Source organism: Chiloscyllium punctatum, chromosome 38 (genome assembly GCF_047496795.1).
Source record: "Chiloscyllium punctatum isolate Juve2018m chromosome 38, sChiPun1.3, whole genome shotgun sequence".
NCBI classification, from domain to species: domain Eukaryota; kingdom Metazoa; phylum Chordata; class Chondrichthyes; order Orectolobiformes; family Hemiscylliidae; genus Chiloscyllium; species Chiloscyllium punctatum.
In genome coordinates, this window is record NC_092776.1 from 12,612,806 (window position 1) to 12,634,047 (window position 21,242).

At 39.2% G+C, this 21,242-nt stretch overlaps 1 protein-coding gene across 4 annotated transcripts in view; it reads left to right on the forward strand.

Moving 5' to 3' along the window:
- The window catches only part of LOC140463352 (uncharacterized), a 121,161-nt gene that overhangs the window by 13,040 nt on the left and 86,879 nt on the right, over positions 1 to 21,242 (forward strand). For all 4 annotated transcript variants that reach the window (XR_011954661.1, XM_072557184.1, XM_072557185.1 and 1 more), the window contains 2 exons: positions 302 to 434; positions 15,593 to 15,865. Coding sequence is in view for 3 of the 4 variants with exons in the window: in XM_072557184.1 (XP_072413285.1) it covers positions 302 to 434; positions 15,593 to 15,865 (406 nt within the window). In the remaining variant the exon portion in view is untranslated. Of the gene's footprint in view, positions 1 to 301; positions 435 to 15,592; positions 15,866 to 21,242 lie in introns of those variants that run through there.

Sequence of the window (21,242 nt, forward strand, 5' to 3'; positions counted from 1 at the left end):
TCCAATGTTAAATGTCAATGTCATGTTTATGTTTAACTGATTAACATTGTCAATTTCAATCTGCATCTCCTGGGAGTCTTCTCTCTCTCAGGCTAATGCAGTGGAGTTTAATTGGGAAATTACTGGGTTGGTACAGGCATCCCAAGATGAAATTGGTTTCCCTTGCTTTAATCCCCATGTGCTCCCAAATGCATGAGTGCCTATTTATGAAGGTGCTGTTTATTAGGTCATTAATAATTGTATTTCATAAAATTCCATTCCTTACAGGTTTAACTCTAATTGCATGCTTGCTTCTCAACAGGAACATTTAGTCTCTCTTGATCAACCAAAATTAAAAGTTGGAGAAAGGACATTCTCAAGACAGGAAGAGACCAAAATTAATCATTTTGAAAAACAAGCAGAGGAATTTCTCAATGCTGTCTTTCAAAGAAAAGGTAAATAATTCAGGAAATTACTTTTTATGGAATTACCTCGCTTCTGTTGAACGTTATTTTGAACTTGTTTTCCATATTGTTTTGTTTCTATTTCTGTACTTTCAAGTACTTCAGAAAATAACTAGATTGGTCAGGTTTGAAGTCTGCCTTTTAAATTCTTCCATTTCATTCCAAGTCAGAGGACATTGTGAAAGTTATCTGAATCTTATAACTTTAAAATGGAACCAGAAACACAATATGAACACAATACAGAGCTCAGGGATTGCATGAGCAGAGAGCTGCTATTGCTGCTACAGGTCCAGAAGGCCAGGTTTGAGAAAAAAATTATAAACTGACATCACAGCAAAATTATAAGATGATTGTTGAGTATCCAGTGACATTATCTGTTTTTAAAGAACTACATTCAATGGAACTGATTGGTATGCGATTTATTTTCTACATTCTCATGTCCAGTTTAAAGCAAATATATGGAAAGTAATCTTAAGGCATTGTAGGACAATCGGCTGTGTGGCCACATGAGAGATGCGGATGCTTCATTTTTACTGGACTATCGTATATGCAAGATGTATCTTCAGTGCAAAAAAAGGTCTGGGCCATGGAGATGCATCCACGAAGCTAAAAAGAAAGTGGATAGCATATTTAATTAAGTAGTCACATTATGAGGGAACGCGTGAACACCAGGCAGCCTAGGAAGACTATGCGGGTAGTGTAACAGTCCTCTGAGTAAATCTGACTCTAAACCTGGTTTTGGATACTGATGAGCTAATGAAGATTTGGCTGGAAAAATCAGGAACTGAAGGGAAAACTTTATATTTTAACGGATTAGGACAGGTTCTGGGATAGTTGAGAAATGCAGCAGGACTGGTTACAACTTGGAAGGGAAGGGATTATATCCTCTCAGAGGGATTTGCTAGTTTCTTTTGGAAAGGGTTTAAACTAACTTGTCACGAGGATGGAAAAATGAGAGGGACTTCAAATAAAATTAAAACTAAGCTGGTTATGGGAAATGGAAAAGCTGCAAGTTAAGGTGGAAATCATCAGAAACAAAATCTAAAACCAATGCAGTCAAATTATGAATAGTATTTAAAAAAGCAGAATTAAATGCACTCTGTCTGAATCCATGTAGAATTTGCACAAGATAGATGAGCTAAAAGAGCATGATTTAATTACCATTACAAATGGGTGGCTGCAGGATGACAAACAGTGGGAACTGAATATTTGACATTTTGGGACATTAGACAAAAAGGAAAAGGAGATGGGTGATATTGAGAATCAAGTATAGGATCAGTGTGTTGGCAGTATAGGATCTCTGATCAGAAGGACAGAATGTAGAATCTGTTTGGGTGGAGCTAAGACAGAGCAAGGGCAGGAAACGCTGGTTTATAGTCCAACAAACATTAGTGGTAAGATAACAAAGGGTCTAAATCAGAAATTAGAACTGCACGTAACAAGGGAAATGCAGAAATTGTGGTGACTTCAATCTATGTACAGACTGGCTAAATCTCATGAGCACCAATGTTGTGGAGGAAGAATTCCTGCAATGTGTTTGAGTTTTCTTCTGGAGAAATATGTTGCAAAACCACCTAGGGTAAGGACTATTATAGATTTAGCATTATGCAATGATAAAGAGCTAATTGATTAACTAGTTGTAAAATAATCTAATGGAAAATGTTGGAGTTTTCCATTAAATTTGAAAAATATGCAATTCAATCTGAAAGCAGGATCTGAAATTTAAACAAGTAATTATGAAGGTACGATGAGGAAGTTGGCTGAGGTGGATTAGAAAAATATGGTACAAGTTTTGATGGTAGATTGGCGATGGCTTACATTTAAAGAGTTAATGTTTTTTTCTATATATTAAAAAAAATCCTTTTAAGCTAAAAAAAAGCAAGAGAGCATGGCTAATGAGGCAAGTTAAAAAATAATCTTAGATTAAAGGAGGAGGCTTATAAAGTTGCCTGCAGATTGGACAGTTACAAATACACCAAACGTTTAAGAAAGATGCAGGAGAGAAAGCTGGGAAATGTCAGCCTCCTGGCCTAATATCAGAAGTTGGGAAAGTACTAGAACATGTTATAAAGGATGTGATTATGAACATACGGAATAGGAGCATATGTAGATCATTCAGTCCCGCAAACCTGTTCTAGATTCGTTAAGATCACATCCAATCTGCTTGTATTTCAAATTCCACATTCCTGTCTACCTAGATGATGCTTGATTCTCTTGTCAGACAAGAATCTATGTATCTATCTGGTAAAACTATTCAGTGACACTGCTTCCAATGAGAGTTTCAAAGTTTCACAGTGTTCTGCAAAAAAAAACCTCATCTGTCCTAAAAGGAGGCACTCCTAAATTTAAAACCGTGCCTCCTGTTTCTGGACTCACCCACAAGAGGAAATAACTTTTCCCACATACATCTTGCCAAGGTTATTCAGGATCTTACACACTTCAATCAAATGGCCTTTCACTGTTCTCAATCCTTGTGGGAACAAGTCCAACCTGCCTGACACATCGTCATTAGAAAATCCTCAAATTCTCTGTAACAATCTCGTAAACGTTACCTGAACTGCATCAAACACATTTACATTTTGACATTTATATCCATAAGGAAATCAAAGTTGCAGAATTATTCAAGATGTAGTCCCATTCATGTATTTTTCTGTGTAATTACACTCAAAATTACGAGATAATTAGAAAATTATTGTTTGACTGGTCAGAGCCAACATGAATTTGTGAAGGCAAAATAATGTATGACAAACCAGACAGGTTTTTGTGGATATTACAGGCAGAGTTGGTAAGGGAGAACGACTGGATGTGGTTTGTTTGGATTTCTGGAAGACAGAAATTGTTAGTAAACAAAATTAGAGCACATGGGATTGTGGGTAATATACTAGTACGGATTGAGGATTAATAATAGGCTTAGAATTGGAATAAATGGGCCTTTCTCAGATTGGCAGGCTGTAACCAAAGATCAATGTTTGGTCCTTAGCCGCTATTTCTGTCAATGGGTTGGATGTGGAGACCAGTTGTAATATTTCTAAGTTTGCAGATGATACTGAATTTGATGGGAATGTTACAGAGAGAGGTGATTACTGTATATTAAATTTGGAAAAACAAGTACACATAAGCATTATTTGGGGGCTTGGTCCGTGAGTAGAGAGAATGTTTAAAAAAAAGCAAGTGTTAAATCTCTGTGTCTGCTTGTGAATGTGTCATAAGAAAGGAATTAGGTTTTTGGGACTCTGGTGAATGCAGCAGGGTGCCATGGAGGGAATGGTCCCTTTAGAATGCTGGCAGAGGAGGGGAGGATGTGTTGCTGGTGGCATCACACTGGTAGTGGCAGGAGTGGTGACAAATAATCTGTTGACATCAGATTTTTGTGGAGTGTAAAGTGGAGACAACGGGGAGTCCTATCACAGTTCTGGGAAAGAAAGTGGTGAGAGCACAATTGTGGGAAATAGGTCAGAAATAATTTAGGGGCCTGTCAACTGAGCAGATGGAATCCTAGGTGAGGCTAAAGGAAGAAATATAAGTCTTGTCAGTTGTTAAATGTTTCCCCACTGGTTCAAGTGCATATTGGAAACCTAATGGCTCCAAATTCTATTGTAACTACTTTGTATAACCAAAATTGAAATTGCTATCTATTGCCTTCCATTACAACTCACGATTATGTTGGAACAGAACATTATGGTATTGCATGTAAGAAGCTAAAGTCTTTGTTATTTGATTGTTTCCATGCTGCTTATTGTTGCTTTTTTTTTGTAGTATTCATATAAAAATAGTAACCCAGAAACACTGACACTCCCTATATTGTATTTTGTACTATGTCAGTTTTGTTACTTTTAAAATATTTTTCTCTGAATGTGAATAACGTTGTCTAGTTTATGTTGATTACTCAATTCTAGTTGCTCTGGGAAGATGAGTTTCTCCTTCTCTTTGAAGAACTGCAGTCCTTGTAATGGTGCTCCTCCCCTCTTGTTGTTTAATGTAAGATTATACAAAAGTTGGTGCTTCATCACTGTAGCAGGGATCATTTAACTTGAAATCAGATAAATCCATAACTTGCCAGTTATTGTCCCTTCATGATGTTGTTACACTTGTCATTCCCATTTGTTACAACACAGAGACAAACCGCCAAATAAAATCAGCTTCCCATTCTCTTTATTTGCAGTGTGTGAAAATTAAAACCTTGAAAAGGTCCTCAAAATTGACCCCAATAGTTCCTGACCATACTTTTGAATAACTGATACCAGATACCAAATTTGTAGCCTAAACAAATGATTTAACAATTTAATTAGTAATATAGTAGCTTTAACAGAGCAAAGTTAAACCACAAAGTAATGTAATCTATTAACATCTGAGGTTTAAACACAATCGTCTTGAATTCTAGCCCCACTCTCTCTCAAACATTGTCACACAACAGGCACAGTTAAGGGGTAAGTCAGGGGATTCAGCAAGATGGCGCGATTCAGTAGAACTGCAGTGGACGGCTCTGCCAGCAGCCAAGGCACATTGATTTTTTTTTGCCATACCTGGGTAACTCCTATGAGAGAGTTATTCATTTAAAGCCTTGGGAACACATATTCGTTAATATTTGTGAGTAGGAAAGATGCCCAAAGGGAAAGGGAGCAAGCAAACAGCAGCAGGGAGGACACTCCCCTGCAGCACTGGGCACGCCAGAGGCCACAGCAGCAGCCTGTCCTGAATCCCCAGGGAATTTAATGGACTCGCAGGAATTGACAGTGGCGATGGTGAGACTTACTGCGAAGGTTGAGGCTGCGATTGAGGAGATCTGTGCCCAGATCCAACCCATTGCAACCATGCTGCAAAAGCATGAACGGGAACTCCAGGGCCTCGGGGCGCGGATGGAATAGGTGGAGGGTCGAACAATGGCAATCGAATCCTCGTCCGGATGGATCCAGGTCCTGGAACAGCAAGTGCAGGCCTTGCGAGATCAGGTTGACGACCTTAAAAAATCGAGGTTGGAGGTTGAATTGACAGATTGTTGGGCTCCCAAAGGGTGAAGAAGGTGGGCAGTCAGTCAGCTTCTTTGAACACTGGCTGCCACAGTTCTTGGGCTTCAAATTGAATCCGGCTGGCAGCACATTGAAAGGGCCTATTGGGTGGCGGTGCGCTGGTCCAGGTCGGTACAGCACCCCTGCCTGCTCCTAGTGTACTTCCACACATACAAGGACAAACAAAGAATGACAGAAGTCTCCAAATTACTGGGGAAAGATCCACAGGCACTGTCGCACAAGCGGTCAAAAATTATATTCTTTCAAGATTTCTCGGCAACTGTAATTTGAGAGGCAGTCCTCCAATGAAGTTAAGAAGAGGCTGAGGAACCTGGGCATCCAGTACTCCATGAGGTATCCAGCAGTGCTTCGTTTCAGTCCTGAGGATTCAGTTTATATTTTTGACTCAAACTTTGCCAAGAACTTTGTGGACACTCTAAAATAGTCCGAATGATCTGAAGAATGTGGTTAATATTTTTTCCTCCTTTTCCTGTGTTTTCCCATTTCCCTTTTTTTTTCTTTCCCTAATAATCTTTTTTAAAATTCTAGGAATATGTTGTTCCTATTATATTTTTATAACTGGATTTTATCATGGGAAATTTTATGGGTGCCTTTTGTTGTTTTCCTCTTTTTTTTTGTTCTTTTTCTCTTTTAGTCATACTTGGGACTGACATGGAGCCAGGGATGGGTGGAGTGCTTATCTTGACTTTGTCTTCTCTTGTTGATTTAAGGATCATCTCCTTGTTTACTTACTTGTTTTTGCTTAAGGCTGGTGCACAGTCTGGAGCTGTGAAGTGAAGGTGTGGATAGGGTGACTGCCCCCTATGGACGGGGTTGGGGGGGTGGGGTGGGGAGAGTCTCCCGTTCAAGGTTTTACAGTTGGCTTTCTTTGGTAGAAAGTGAGGATTGCAGATGCTGGAGATCAGAGCTTAAAAATGTGTTGCTGGAAAAGCGCAGCAGGTCAGGCAGCATCAAAGGAACAGGAGAATCGAAGAAGGGCTTATGCCCGAAACGTCGATTCTCCTGTTCCTTTGATGCTGCCTGACCTGCTGCGCTTTTCCAGCAACACATTTTTAAGTTAGTTTTCTTTGTCATTTTTTGATAGCAATTGTCGTTTGTAGTTATATATTAGAGTAGTTTTTGTATACATAATTTTACAACTCTGAGTCTCCGTTTACTTGTGCTCGACACATTACAAGCAGAGTTCAAGGGTCTTGTTAAATGTGCACCTGGAGCATCAAGGGAAGTCATTTGCCTGTTAAAAGTGCTTTCCAGTCTTAAGAGGGAAAGGATTGATCTAGCTCTGTTGCAGGAAACCTATCTTGATGGTGAACACCTGAAGTTATAACAGGGGGGTTATGATTGGGTAGTCTTTTCATCCTTTACTAATAAAAGTAGGAGAGTGGCTACACTTATCCAGAAAAATCTTCTGTTCACATTATTAGAGCAGGTGAAAGATGAGCAAGGGCGGTTTGTGATACTTCAGGCCCTCATACATGGGGAGGAATATGGCATTTTAAATGTCTACTGTCCATCAGCACATTCTCTCAAATGTTTGATTAGTGCCTTCTCTAAGTTGAGTGTCTTTGGAACACAGTACATTATTATAGGGGGGCGATTTCAATTGCCTTTTGGATCTGACAGTGGACAGGATGCTTAGTGGGCCCCCAACTATTTCTTCGCAGGCCAAGCAGATAGCTGACTTACATGAGGAGTTGGATCTGGTGGACATGTCTTCACCATACTGGCAGGGACTTTTCACCTTTTTTTCAAATCTGCATAAATGTCACACTGATGATTGATCTTTTTCTGGCTCCCTCGACCCTTCTGGATTCAATTATGGGTTGTAATGGTATATTATGGTATATTTGAAGGTTAGATTTGTGGTACTGGCAGCTGATCCTTTCCTCTTCAAGGATTTCAGATTTGTAGAATATTCTTTGAGGGAGTTTCAGGAGTTTTTGACTATCAACTCAAGCACGGCTAGTAGTCTGCCAATGCTATGGGGCACCGCTAAGACCTTTGCTAGGGGATTAGCTATTTCCCATTCAGATAGCTGAAAGCGACAGAAGGGGAAACAGCAGCGTCTACTTCAGACGTAGCTGAAAGCTGCTGAGGCGGCACATTTTGCAAGGCCTTCAGTGATCAAAATGCAGCGGATCACAGCCCCCAGGACTGTCTTGAATTCAGTACTTAGACAAACCGCGAAGGGAAAACTTGCTTTTCCTAGACAAAGGTTGTTCAAGTATGGGGATTGGCCAGTGAAGTATTTGGCATATCTGACTAGGAAAAAGTGTGCTCCCCAATCCATTACTGCAGTTAGAGACAGCGCTGGGGTCCTTACATATGATGCCAAAAGGATTAAAGAGGCTTTCAGAGTTTTTACTCTGAATTGTAACAGTCTGAAGGTCGCGAGGATGGGTGGGCCAAAATAGAAACCTTTATTAAGAGCCTGGACCACCTGGGGTAATCTTGGAACAGGCCTCGCTCTTCAGTGCCCCCCTGACAATTTAGGAAATACAGGAGGCAGTCAGGCAAACTCAAAGTGGGAAAGCAACTGGCCTTGATGGTCTCCTGGGTGAGTTTTACAAGAGGTTTTTGGGGATTCTATCAGGGCCGATGTTGGAGATGTACAATCACTCCTATATGCATGAATGCCTACCACCATCTTTGAGAGAAGCTAATATTTCACTCATTCTCAAGAAGGGAAAGGTTCCTGAGAATTGTGCCTCATACAGGCCCAGCTCTCTATTAAATTCAGATTTTAAGATTCTGTCTAAGACTTTGGCACTGAGATCGGAGAAGGCCTTGCCCTGTATTGTCAAAGAGGACCAGTCAGGTTTTATAGTGAGCCGTAGATCCTCTAATATTAGAGGGTTGCTGAATATAGTCCAAGTATGTCAGCAAGAGGTTGATCCAGAGGTTGATGATTTCCTTGGATGCAGAGAAAGCATTTGCCTGGGTGGAATGACCGTATCTTTTTTATATCTTAGAGCGGCTTGGGTTGGGTGGAGGCTTTATACGGCCACCCCCTGGCCGCGGTCATCACCAACGGGGTGAAGTCTGGGAATTTTAGGAACGGCAGGGGTAGTCATCAAGATTGCCCGCTCTCACTGTTGTTGTTTACGTTGGTGATAGAGCCACTGGCAGAGGCCATTTGTCAGAACGTCCACATAACTGCTCCAGAAGTGGAATGGAGGGTACACAAGATTGCACTATATACGGATGACGTCCTTCTGTTTTTATAAGACTTGGTGACCTCCGTACCCCATCTGATACAATGTATTTATTCATTTGGGGCTATTTCAGGATGTAAGACCGACTTTACAAAGTCAGAGGCTAAGCCTTTGGGGGACCTTAAGGAAGTGCCAGAAGTTGGTGGTGGCTCTAGGACTAATTTTGTTCACCTGCTCGACAATATTAGACGGGATCTCCAGAGATGGGAGGCTCTTTCAATTTTGTGGTTGGACCGAATAGCCCTTATTAGGATGAATGATCTTCCTTGCTTGCTTTATCCCATGCCTATGCTCCCTATAATGTTTCCCAGGTCAATGTTGTGAAAAGTTATGAGTTGGTTTAGTTCCTTTGTCTGGTGTCGTGGGCGGCCCATCATCAAACTTACTAAACTGCAGTTTCCTCAAGGTGGGGAGGAGTTGATTTCTTAGACATCACAAGGTATCAGTTGAGTTCCCTGCTGTCCTTTGGCTGCCCAATTGCACACAATGAGCCAGGTTCATATGGCTGGATATTGAGGCCTCCTAGGCAAAATGCCCTCTTATTAACCATGTTCATGGTTAAGATGAGGACAGTTATGGACCACTGCTGGAACCCCATTGTGATTAATGTGGTCACGGCATGGAGGGTGATGTGTCAGGTTGCTTATTCAAGACTTCGCCACTCACCCCCATAGTTGGTATGCTGGAGTTCCAACCAGGGATGATGGACTCCGGGTTCAAGCTGTGAGCAGCAAGAGGAGTTTCTGGTTTGGGAAGCTTGTTTGAGGGGGAGGTTATGATGTCTTTTGAGTAATTGAGCAGCAAATATGGGCTGCCCAGTAGAGATCATTTCTGTTTTTTTCAGGTTAGGGATTTCATCCAGAAGAAGACCACACTTCTCACTAAGCCCCTATAAGCCCTGGTACAGTGAGGTTGTTGCTATATGCCACAAGTACCCTTTCGGTTAGTGCTGCCTATTACCTACTGGTTGGTTGGGACTGGCTGGATATTAACCGGTTATGTAAGTCTGGGAGCAAGAGCTAGGAGTGGAGATCTCTTCTGAAATGTGGGAGGATATATGGGAGGAGGCGCGAAAGATCTCAATCTGTAGGACGGATGCTATGCAGTTAAAAGTTCTGCACAGGGTTCATTTGGCACTGGACCATCTGGCGAAGTTTAAAAAGGGGCATGTCCAGTGTGCCCCAATTGTAAAATAAGCATAGGTACTCTTGCCCATTGCTTCTGGACATGCCACGGGCTCCTCGTTTATTGGAGTGCTGTGGCAGGAAAAATAGGGAGGGTACTGAGGATCGAAGTTAAAGTAGACCCGACCCCTCTCATAGGTCTACCAAATTTATCATCTTTAGACGGGCATGAGAAGAAACTATTCAATATTCTTACTTACTGTGCACGGAAGAATATACTAATGAATTGGGTGTCTGCGAACCTGCCAGGCTGGCTGGGATGGCAAAAATTAATTATGAAGCACATTCCCTTGGATTTTTTCACAAATATAGTGCACCACACAACAGATCGTTTTTAATAAGACGTGGCAGCCCTTTTTGAGTTATTTCAACACAGATTTGTCTGCTATCTTAATTAGGGTGTTAGTTTAACGAGGAAGATTATGTTTGCTCAACCCTGGAGCCAGGAGCTCCTGAGTTAACATGGGTATATATACAACGCTCCCGTTTTTCTTTGGGAGCTCTGCGCTGAGCATTATTATTTTGTTTATTTTGTGTTCTTGTGTTCAATTGTTATTTTTTAGTCACTTATTTATTTTTGCCTAGTGTTTGGTTTTGGTTTGTTTTGTAGGATAGATTAGTAGTTAGTAGACAGTAGTTGTATTGTAATTTGCATTTTTTATTATACTTTATTTGTCATATTTTCCATAACTTTATATTTTTGTAAAGTCAAAAAAAGTTTTTTTTGGCTAATAAATAGAGTTATAGAGTCATAGAGATGTACAGCATGGAAACACACCCTCTGGTCCAACCTGTCCATGCTGATAAAATATCCCAAACCAAGCTAGTCCTACCTGCCAGCACCTGGCCCATATCCCTCCAAACCCTTCCTATTCATATACCCATCCAAATGCCTTTTAAATGTTGCAATTGTACCAGCCTCCACCACTTCCTCTGGCAGCTCATTCCATACATGTACCATCCTCTGCGTAAAAAAGTTGTCCCTCGGGACTCTTTTATATCTTTCCCCTCTCACCCTAAAGTTCCCCTCTCTGCCCTCTAATTCTGGACTCCCCCACCCCAGGGAAAAGACTTTGCCTATTTATCCTGTCCATGCCCCTCTATTTTGTAAACCTCTATAAGGTCACCCCTCATCCTCTGATGCTCCAGGGAAAACAGCCCCAGCCTGTTCAGCCTCTCCGTATAGCTCAAATCCTTCAACCCTGGCAACATCCTTGAAAATCTTTTCTGAACCCTTTCAAGTTTAACAACATCTTTCCAATAGGAAGGAGACCAGAATTGCATGCAGTATACCAAAAGTGGCCCTACGGTAATTAGACAAGGTCTTTTCCCTGGATTGGGGTACCTAAGGGGCAACTTTTTCTTACAGAGGGTGGTGTGTATATGGAATGAGCTGCCAGAGGAAGTGGCGGAGGTTGGTACAATTACAATATTTAAAAGGCATTTGGTACATGAATAGGAAGAGTGGAGAGGGATATGGGCCAAGTGCTAGCAAATGGGTCTAGATTAATTTAGGATATCTGGTTGACATGGACAAGTTGGATCAAAGGGTCTGATTCCATGCTGTGCATCTCTCTGACTCAATATAACTCACATAGGCAGACTCCACAATTTGTAACAACACTGGCACATGAGATCTTGCTTGGCTTCTGATAAATCTGCATGCAGACAGCTTTCAGTAGGCTTTGAACATTTATTTAATTCTTACAACTGAGATTTTATTCTCTGAACTTTTAATAAGTGGATAATGGGAGAGCAACCAGGGAGCCATCAGACTTTTTCCTATTGCTTTCACTGGCACAATCCTTCTGACCCAAACACTTAAGTCCAAAAGCCAGTTCAGACTCTGGCCCCTCTCTGCCAGACTGACTGACTGTCTTCCCATGAGTTCCCAGTTAATATTTGCTGTCTTGTTTGAGCACAAGACCTCTCTGGAGTGGAAGTATCTATAGACCACTTACAAAACAAGAAATAACTTACCATTGACTTTCAAGCTTGGCTTCAAAAGCAAATAAACAATTTGTTTCTTTTTTAAAAAAAATACAAGCTGCTGTTCACAGTCATAAGGTCACAGCTGCAAACCAAAAATGATAAGAATAAAATTATGAAAATCAGCAAGAGTTCTAAAACATGTTTGAGTGGAGCAAGATTGTGCTAATGAGTTGCTGCGGTGTGATCTATCTATTGTTGCTCCACCTTTTCCTGACTTTGAATTGCCAGGGGTCTTGTTATCATATTTGGTCAAACATTTTGATGTTGATTAGTTTCCTTATCTGACATTTAGCTCTTCCATCCATATCTGAATTGAATCTGTTGGAAATTCTGTGCTGAGCAGTTCGGTTACAAATTGAACTGACCACTGGTTAGCAATGGTCGTGTTTGATTGCACTTATTAATAACTTCCACTGCTCAATTGACAGCTGATTGGGCAATAATTGACCAGTTTAAATTTATTGTATTTTTAATGGTTTGTAATGAGTTGTTCACTCATCAAAATGGTCTGGTATGCTAGTACCATCGCTGTGCTTGAAGAGAGGAATGACTACCTCAGGTGCACAGGTCTTCAAGGCTCAGAGCCTTTATTGTATTCAGTGAATCTGGCTACTTAATGTCATCGTGGGGTCCCCAGTGGGAAGCTGAGTAAACTAATCCATTTGGACTTCTAACTGTATACAGTACTTCGTGCCTTGGTTTGTCCTCATGCTGAACTCCACCTTATTCTATAATGGAGAAGTGGTGGAATTACAGAAGTTTTATTTGATCTCCAGGTTTGATTGCTTTGCTCTTTCAGTAGTAGTTATTTTTATTCTTTATCATCCCAAGTTAGTTTATGCTTTCCTATGAGGTATTTGACTAATTAAAGCATTTTGAATAATTCTGGTTTAGTTGTGTTTCGTGGCTGTGCCTTCAACTGTCTAGGGCCTAAACACTGAATGTTCTCCCTATATCTCCATCCTGTCTACCTTTTTTTCCTCCATTCGGATACTCCATAAAACTAAGTTTTAGTCTGATGTCTTAATATGTAACATAGTGTTAAATTTTCCTTCTTGTGGAAGATACTTCAGATAAATGTGAGGTGTTGCATTTTGGTAGGACTTAAGCAGTTAATGGTAGCGCCCTGAGGAATGTTGCCAAACAAAGAGACCTAGAGGTGTCGGCGCACAATTCCTTGAAAGTGAAGTCACAGGTACACAGGGTAGTGAAGAAGGCATTTGGCACGCTTGCCTTCATTGGTCAGTGCATTGAGTATAGGAGTTGGGATGTCATGTTGCAACTGTATAAGACATTAGTGAGCCACATTTGGAGTTCTGGATACAATTCTGGTCACTTTCTATAGGAAGGATGTTGTTAAACTTGAGAGGATGCAGAAAAGAATTACAAGGTTGTTGTTGGTACTGGAGGGGTTGAGCTATAGGGAGAGATTAAATAGCTTGGGGTTATTTTCCTCTGGAATATCATTAGACTGAGGGGTCTCCTTCTTAGAGATTTATAAAATCATGAGGGGCGTGGATAGGGTAAATAGTCAAGTCTTTTTTCCTAGGGAGTCCAAAACTACAGAACACCGGTTTAAGGTGCAAGGAGCAACATTTAAAAAAGAACTGAGGGGTAACTTTTTCACACAGAGGGTGGTGCATGTATGGAATGAGTTGCCTGAGGAAATGGTGGAGGCAGGTGCAGTTACAACATTTAAAGGCATCTGGATGGGTCCATGAATAGCAAGGGTTTAGAGGGATGTGGGCTAGGTGCTGGCAAATGGGACTAGATCAGATTGGGATGTCTGGTTGGCGAGAAGAATTGGACCGAAGGGTTTTTTTCTGTGCTGAATGACTGAGTGATTTTTCCAACTTTCCAATCCAGAGGAATGACTTCTTTATCTAGGGAGTTCTGCAGATGCCCTCCTCTAATCTTTCCTCTACAACCTTTAATACTTGTGGATGGAAATAGTCAGGTCCTGAAGTTTTGTCACCCTTTAATTCCATTAATTTCCTCATTACCAATCTTTTACTTGTGTTAATTTTATTCAGTTCCTGTTCCTGATCCACTATTAAATTTCTTGGGACTTCTGGCAAGCTATTCTTCTGTTTCTATTGTAAATACTGAAGCAAGGTAATTATTCAGCATGTCTGCCATTTTCACATTGTCATTGACAGTATCCCCACTTTGCTTTTAGTGGGCCAATATTGCTGTTGACTACCTGTGTTCCATTTATAGAACTGTAAAATGTCTTATTAGTGATTTTGAAATCCCTAGCAAGTTTCCTTTCATAACCTCTTTTAGTAACTCTTACAAGCTGCTTTGTGAACCTTTGATTATCTTTGCATCTTTCCCACTCAGCAAGATCTGTGCTGTTTTTTGCATTTTTGTAAGCCCTTTTAGTTTAATGCTGTCACTTATCTCTTTAATTGTCCCTGGCTGTTTTCTTTTTTGAAGGCAGCACTTGTTTTTTGTGGTCTTGTGAATCTGTTGCACAACTTATAGTTATGTATTTGTACTTTGTTCCTCTAATCCATCTCAATTTGCACCTTCCAGGCAATAATTGATTCTCACCAAAATGTGCTGCTCACATTTATGTGCATTGACCTCCATTTGCCCATTCTGGAAGTTTATTAATATTCTCTTGTAATTTGTTGTAGCCATCTTTGATATTCCAAATCACATCCCAATTTGGACTCATTTATCAATTTAGGAATTGTGTTTGTGTTTTCAAAGTTTAAATTGTTAACATAATTTGACAACAGCTATGCTGTCAGCACTGATTTTTGTAGAGCACCACCTCCCAACTTTATTACCCTGAATTTACCTTTTACAATGCGTTCTGTAATGCGACAGTTGTGTTCCTCTGCAGTCTGGCACTATAGAAAATCGCGCCATGGAAAATCACACTGTAGGAGTTCGCTATAGAAAATTGCGATACCCATTGAAAGTTCATATTACCCAAACAATGTCCACAATTCATCAATAATGTTTTTGCCAACTCGCGTTGATGAAATGCTCGTTATACCAGAATGACCTGGATACCTTACATTGAATACATTTTATTTCCATCCTTTGCTTTCTGCCCTGAAGCCAAATGGCAGTCCACTTGTCTCCTAACTTTACTTTAATGCCAAGAACATTTATTAAGCATGCAATGCCATACAAATATGACAGTAATGGTTCATTTATTTTTACAGTGGTTCGTTTTGATAGTTTCCCAGTGTAAAATTTAGTGAAGACTCCGTCTGCTATGCTAAATATTGATATAAACAATATTGCTAGATAGTTGCTTTTTAAAATTTTTTATGTTCCCTGTCTAAAGGTATAACAAATTCTGACTACCTCTTCTTTAAAAGTTTCAGATAGATAAAAGATTTAATATGTTGCAAATGTGAGTTGTTTGAATAAAGTCTATTCAGAAAAGCTGCTAATTCAAATGAATAGTTGAACATATATCTTAAAGTGATTATACTGAAGGACTCATTTGGACGCCAGTGTCAGTCAAACAACCAATTCTGTGATACTTCTATCAAGCTAAATTAAAATTTGGAAAATGAGGAATAAGACAGGTAAGAGAGAAAGAGACTTATTTTGAGCTTGCAATGTCTTCAGTAAGCCTGTTTATTCAATACTGTAATTTCTAGTACATCTTGGAGAGGGAGTTTCAGTGCTGTTCCTCCACTTCAAAAGAAAGTGTCAGTATACCTAGTCTAAAATAAGTATCCATTATTTTCTCTCTTGTGCAGACAGCCCATGGGTTGTGGATTCCAATATTCCTTTAGTGGCTCGTGAGATTATGCATCGAATGATCAGGCAGTTTGCTGCTGAATATACCTCAAAAACAAGCACTTCTCAGGACTCTATAGTACTCACCAGCACTAAGGACCAAAGTGCATCTAAAACACCTGTGCTCGGTGCCAGTGCTCTAAATCCTGTTTTAAGCAAGCTTCTTATGGCTGACCAAGATAGACCTTTGGATCTAACTATCAAAAAGTCTAATCTTGAATCAGACAATCAAGGTAAGCCTGCAATTTAAAATGTCTTTTAACTGATTGCATCTGTTATAGATTTCATTTGCTTGCAATGGTTTCTTTTAAGAAGGGATGGACATTTCAATGAAGCACTGTGTTGGTCTGATTTTTTTTTTAACCAGTTGCCCGTTTCAATTCTTTCAACTCCCTCTGGAATATTGGCTTTCAAGAGCTGCATGATCCCTATATCCTTTGGTTTTGAATTGCAGTGAAGCACGTGTTGTTGTAAAGGGTAAGGCCTGGATATTTGTCAATGGGCCCAGTGTGCAGTCAGGAGAATGCCTGGCTCTGCATTCCTGCATTTTAAAAATGACTGCTTGAGGACACTGATTTTTGAATCCAGGAGGTTTTTTTTGCGGGGGATGTGGAGTTGGTAAATTAGAAATCAAGGCTGTCAACACAGAAAATGAGGATGGGGATATCGGTGGACTTGGGTTGGGAAGATAACCTGCCTCGGGGCTTCAGCACTGTTTCCAACATGTTAAGAAAAGGAATAAATGATGAAATAGCCCTTACACCACACACTTCTATACTCCCTTCCACTCACCATCCTTTTCCTTATATAAAAATGCCAACTCATCCAGTGTTCACCATGGACAGACCTCAGGACTTATGCAGAGATTGGACAGCATAGACTTCTAGCTGTCTATTGCAGACTTCACTATATTGAAATATTTACTCTCATTCATAAAACCCTTTCACTACATTTACATTCCTTTGACAATATTAAGGTTTATCACAATAAATGTTTAATTCAAATGTATAATTCCTGAAAACAACAAGCAATAGAATTTGTGGTCCCACTTCAATTATTCTATAACTACTTGTAGCTCTCAGTCAAACTGTGAAATGGCAGGCACTAAACATGATAATGGATAGTTGTTAAGTCATTCATGAATCCATAATTCAGTAATGGAAGCCTTAGGATTATGCTAACAGATGACCTCTAATAACAAATAATGATTTAACATTTCAGACTGTTCCCTTGAAACATTTAAAGTAAAAGTTAAAGTGCCTTGACAACTTTGCAGCTCTCTTCACTTTCACAGTTTATTTTCATAGCCCCTCTTGATATTTTTGACAGCATTCGTTGATAGTTGCTTTTGCATTAGCTTGGAGCAAATGAGGTTATGCAGTGTTTGCACGCATTCATTCCTATCTCAATAATTCCACAGGAATCAGCACCTTTCTCAAAGGGTATATGACCCTTCCCCCTCCCACTCAACATGGCACCTTACCTTCCTCAAAATTGTTACCAACTATATTCCAAGAGAGCTATTCTGATTACCTAAAGAATACACAAAGTTCAAGCCTGTCCTTACCAGCTCTACTCTGCATATTTAGGATCTGTCACTCCTGGGCTACTAAAATGCAATTTGAACAAAGGCAGCTACCTCCATAAACCATCCTGTTCCTACCCCCGTGAAAATGGTAAGTGCTGTGTTTGGTGTTAGGTCTTGGCGATTTCCAGACCTGTCTTCCATTTCACTATGTCCATTTTGGTGAAAATTCAGGTCTGTATTTCAGATAAATTCTCATTTAAAATCCTGAGACCAGAGTTTGTAAAATTTCAAAGTGAGATTTTATATTTGGATTTCCCTCTATATACTTTATAAAAATATTCATTTTTAAAGCTCTTGAATCTCCCTGCCTTCCAAAGTGCTGCTCTTATCCGAACCAGCTGCTCTCCTTATATTGTCTCCTAATTCTTTATGGGTGTTAAGTACTAATTCTAACTTATATTTGTATTTTACTGTACACTCCCAACAATATACTAGTGTCTTGTAAAATTAAAGGTTAAAATATTTAAATAAACTGAGAATTTTAATGAAACAGCATGCAACTTAAACACACTGAAAGGGATCCAGCATCGATTTCCATTTTTAATTTTTGAAAATTGAATTTAGAGGCTATTATGTTAAGGAGGACAATTTTATTCCTAGTTACAGTCATGTGATCCCCAAAGTATGCATGTATGAAGATCAAGTGTAAGGACCATATAATTTTATTTTCTGTATTTTTGAATGTGAATGAAAATGGAAAAAGGATTACTTTAGAACCAAGGACTGTGGAAGGAAGTGCTGCACGTTTTAAAAACATATTACTGAAACTGAATGTACGTGATGTTTGCTCTGCTGCATTGTTCAAGTAGTGAGGGGGGGTTGGTGGGAGAAGAGATTTATAAATTGCACAGCATTCGGATGTGCATGTACAGAATGAGATTTGTCCAGAAACAAGTAGCTGATTGATTTGTGCAGTTGAGCCCAATTGTGAATGCTAAATTCAGGTTGATTGGATGCATTCTTATTCATAGGTGATGCAGAGTGTGGCAAATGTTGAAAATGGAATTAGAGCTGCAAGTGGGAAAAGTCAGGCTGTCAGCATCTGAAGAAAAGTTTTTGAATGAAATCATCAAGCTTGCTTGTCTTTTAAAATGCTAATGCACTTATGAATTTCTGACACACTGTATTTATACAGAGCTGAAAAGTGTGTTGCTGGAAAAGCGCACCAGGTCAGGAATCCTGAAGAAGGGCTTATGGCCGAAATGTCGATTCTCCTGTTCCTTGGATGCTGCCTGACCTGCTGCGCTTTTGCAGCAACACATTTTTCAGCTCTGATCTCCAGCATCTGCAGACCTCACTTTCTCCCACTGTATATATACAGCCAATCTGAAGTTGATTTGCTTTTTCTTTTGTATTTTGGACTGATCACTTTAATTAGGGCAAAGTGGTTTTTGGTAGGTTGAGTTTGACTCAGTATTTTAAATAGTCAAAATAATATTTTTTCTGCATGGTATAATGACAACCTTATGTGAATGATATTAAGATGAAGAGTGGGTGCTAAATTGCATAAACATCAAGATTATTAAATTTCTAATTTTTTTCTAAAGTACGAAATGTAGAAAATAGAATTTGAATTAACTTAGTGCCTTTCAGAATACTAATGTAACAGTCCTCTTAAAGACACTTTAAAAAGAAGCAATTTTGCGCCTTGAGCATATATACAGGCTAGAAGATGGATGCATTCTCGAGGATTTTCTACCTTTTGAAAAGCCAGAGCTGCAAGGATGCTGGTTGGCACTAGGCAATGACCCTTAATGCTGTTAAGGAAGCACGAGAAAGGTGCTTGTTAACAAGTGGGATTCAGGACAATTAGAATGATACTAGTGGTAGGCTAGTTGGGCTGAAAGTTTTCTGGAGTATAATAAACTTAATACAGTATATTGAAAATGATCAGAAGGACAAAATGAAATTGAGAAAAGTGTACAACTTGAGAAGTAAATTTAATGGTAAGAAATTATTTCAGTAACCATTGTAAGAGGCCCCTATCTTTTTATGCCTTGGACTATGGATTAGAAATGAGAAAAATGGACTCTGCCTTTCAAAAGGAAGAATGTACAAGGAGTTTGCACCGGGGAAAAGCAAGTAAAGCTAACAGACAAATATAAAACAATGTTATTTTTGGGGATATTGAGTCCAGACAAACTGATTCCATTTGTTATGGGTTCTGGGGAGTTCAGCATAATTACACTCTCTGGTCTGGGGAGTGAAACAGAGAAACATGGAGATCTCCAGAAGTTAGCTCCATAAATTTTTCTCTCCTTTCTCTATAAAGCTGCTTTATCCAATTATCTGTCAAAAAACAGATAATTTGTAGATGCAGAAAGAAATAAATCTAAAGCATAAAAATAACCAGAAAGATCATGGGTCCAACCAATGAGCTATTGATTGATCATTTCTGTTCAGATAAAATCAAGGCTTTGTAAAAGAATTGTTAGGATCCTAAAACCAACCCTGTCTGGTTTTGTGATTTGCATTGGTGATGCAAACTGTGAAGTTCTCCTGACTTTTTCTTCCCTTCCCTTCATTATGTTTTGTCTGTTTTTCTTTTGTTTGCATGTTTGTGTAAATTTCTTTGTGGAGGAGCAAGTGTTTTTGAAAGGATGTCAAGTTTAAAATGTACAAGATAGAAATCCTTTTTCTTACTGTTCTTGTAAAGATTGTTACAAGAGAATTTCATTGAAGAAACCTGGTGTAGCTTGTTTTTGTCTTGAGTAGCAGTCAGTTAAAGGTTTCTTGGGATTTTTGGTAGGTGCATTAATTCTTTGCATTTGTGGTGACTCAGAATAGTGGGTCTTCATTTTTAGCACAACTGTGCCTCTATACTATTAGAACAACCTTCAATTTGCATAGTGCCCTTAACTTTCCAGCAGATTAGAAACAGGCTAACTTAATACTGCTTGCAAAAAAAGTGAAAAAATGGGTATGGACAGCATAGAACTATTATAGTTGGCATTCCATTCTTATGTATAATAGTGGAATTTATGCAGGAGTAAATTGAGCATTCAAAACTTTGTAAATAGAAAACACCATGGATTAGAAACACAAATGCCAAGTATCAGCCTAAATAGCCATTTATGTGCATCTAGAATTCCAAAAGGGCATTTTATAAAGCTCTGCTTAGAATTTAAATGATGGGAGTTTAGAATAAATCTTTGTTAGAAAACAAATGTCCTTTTGGAAAAATTATGCTGGAGTTTGTGAAATATTTAGACAAGTGTCCAAGGGTTAGTTTTTGCATGGTTTCTAATTTGTATGAATGACTTTGATTCAGATAAATTGATACCAACTGCAAATTTTAGGTGTCAATATTTGGGTGGAGCCAACACAGAGGTTGAATAAAACATGTATGAATGCAGAAAAATGGCACAACCTTTTACAGACAAGCATAAAATCTCTTTGAGAAATAAAAAATTGTTATGCATTCCATAGATGCTGCTGAGACCGCTAAGGAAGATTATTTTAAAAAATCAATGGATTTCAGCATTCTTGATTTTCAAATAATAACCAATACAGAACGATATAAAATTGAGTTTTTTTTGTCAGATTATCCATTGAGCAGTATATCCACTTCTGGCCATTTCATTTGTGGATGGTGACTGAAATAATAATACAGTAATATATTTGTGCTTTCAGTTTCAACTGAGTGTTTTTAGTGCAGTTGCTAGTTAGAAACTCAGTATTATGTTGTTATCCAAATGGCTTTGCATAAATTAAATCATTCTGTTTTACCAAAATAAAATGAGAAACCCAGATTCCAACTGGAATTCAAACTGGGAGGGGAAAAAACAACTTGTCCATGTATTTCCTGGGGTTATGGACTATATTTGGTGAGAGTTGTTGAAAGTATCTAGGAGACAATATTGAATGTGGATTGCGAGCCTCATTTCTGAATCACTGGAAAGGAGATGGGTACTGTTGCTTTGGAAATAATAATCAAGCTGCAACAACCAGAAGCAAATGATTCTGATATTTGGTTATTGTTAGCATTAAAATTGTAGAATTTATGGGTGCTGTTTGCTTGA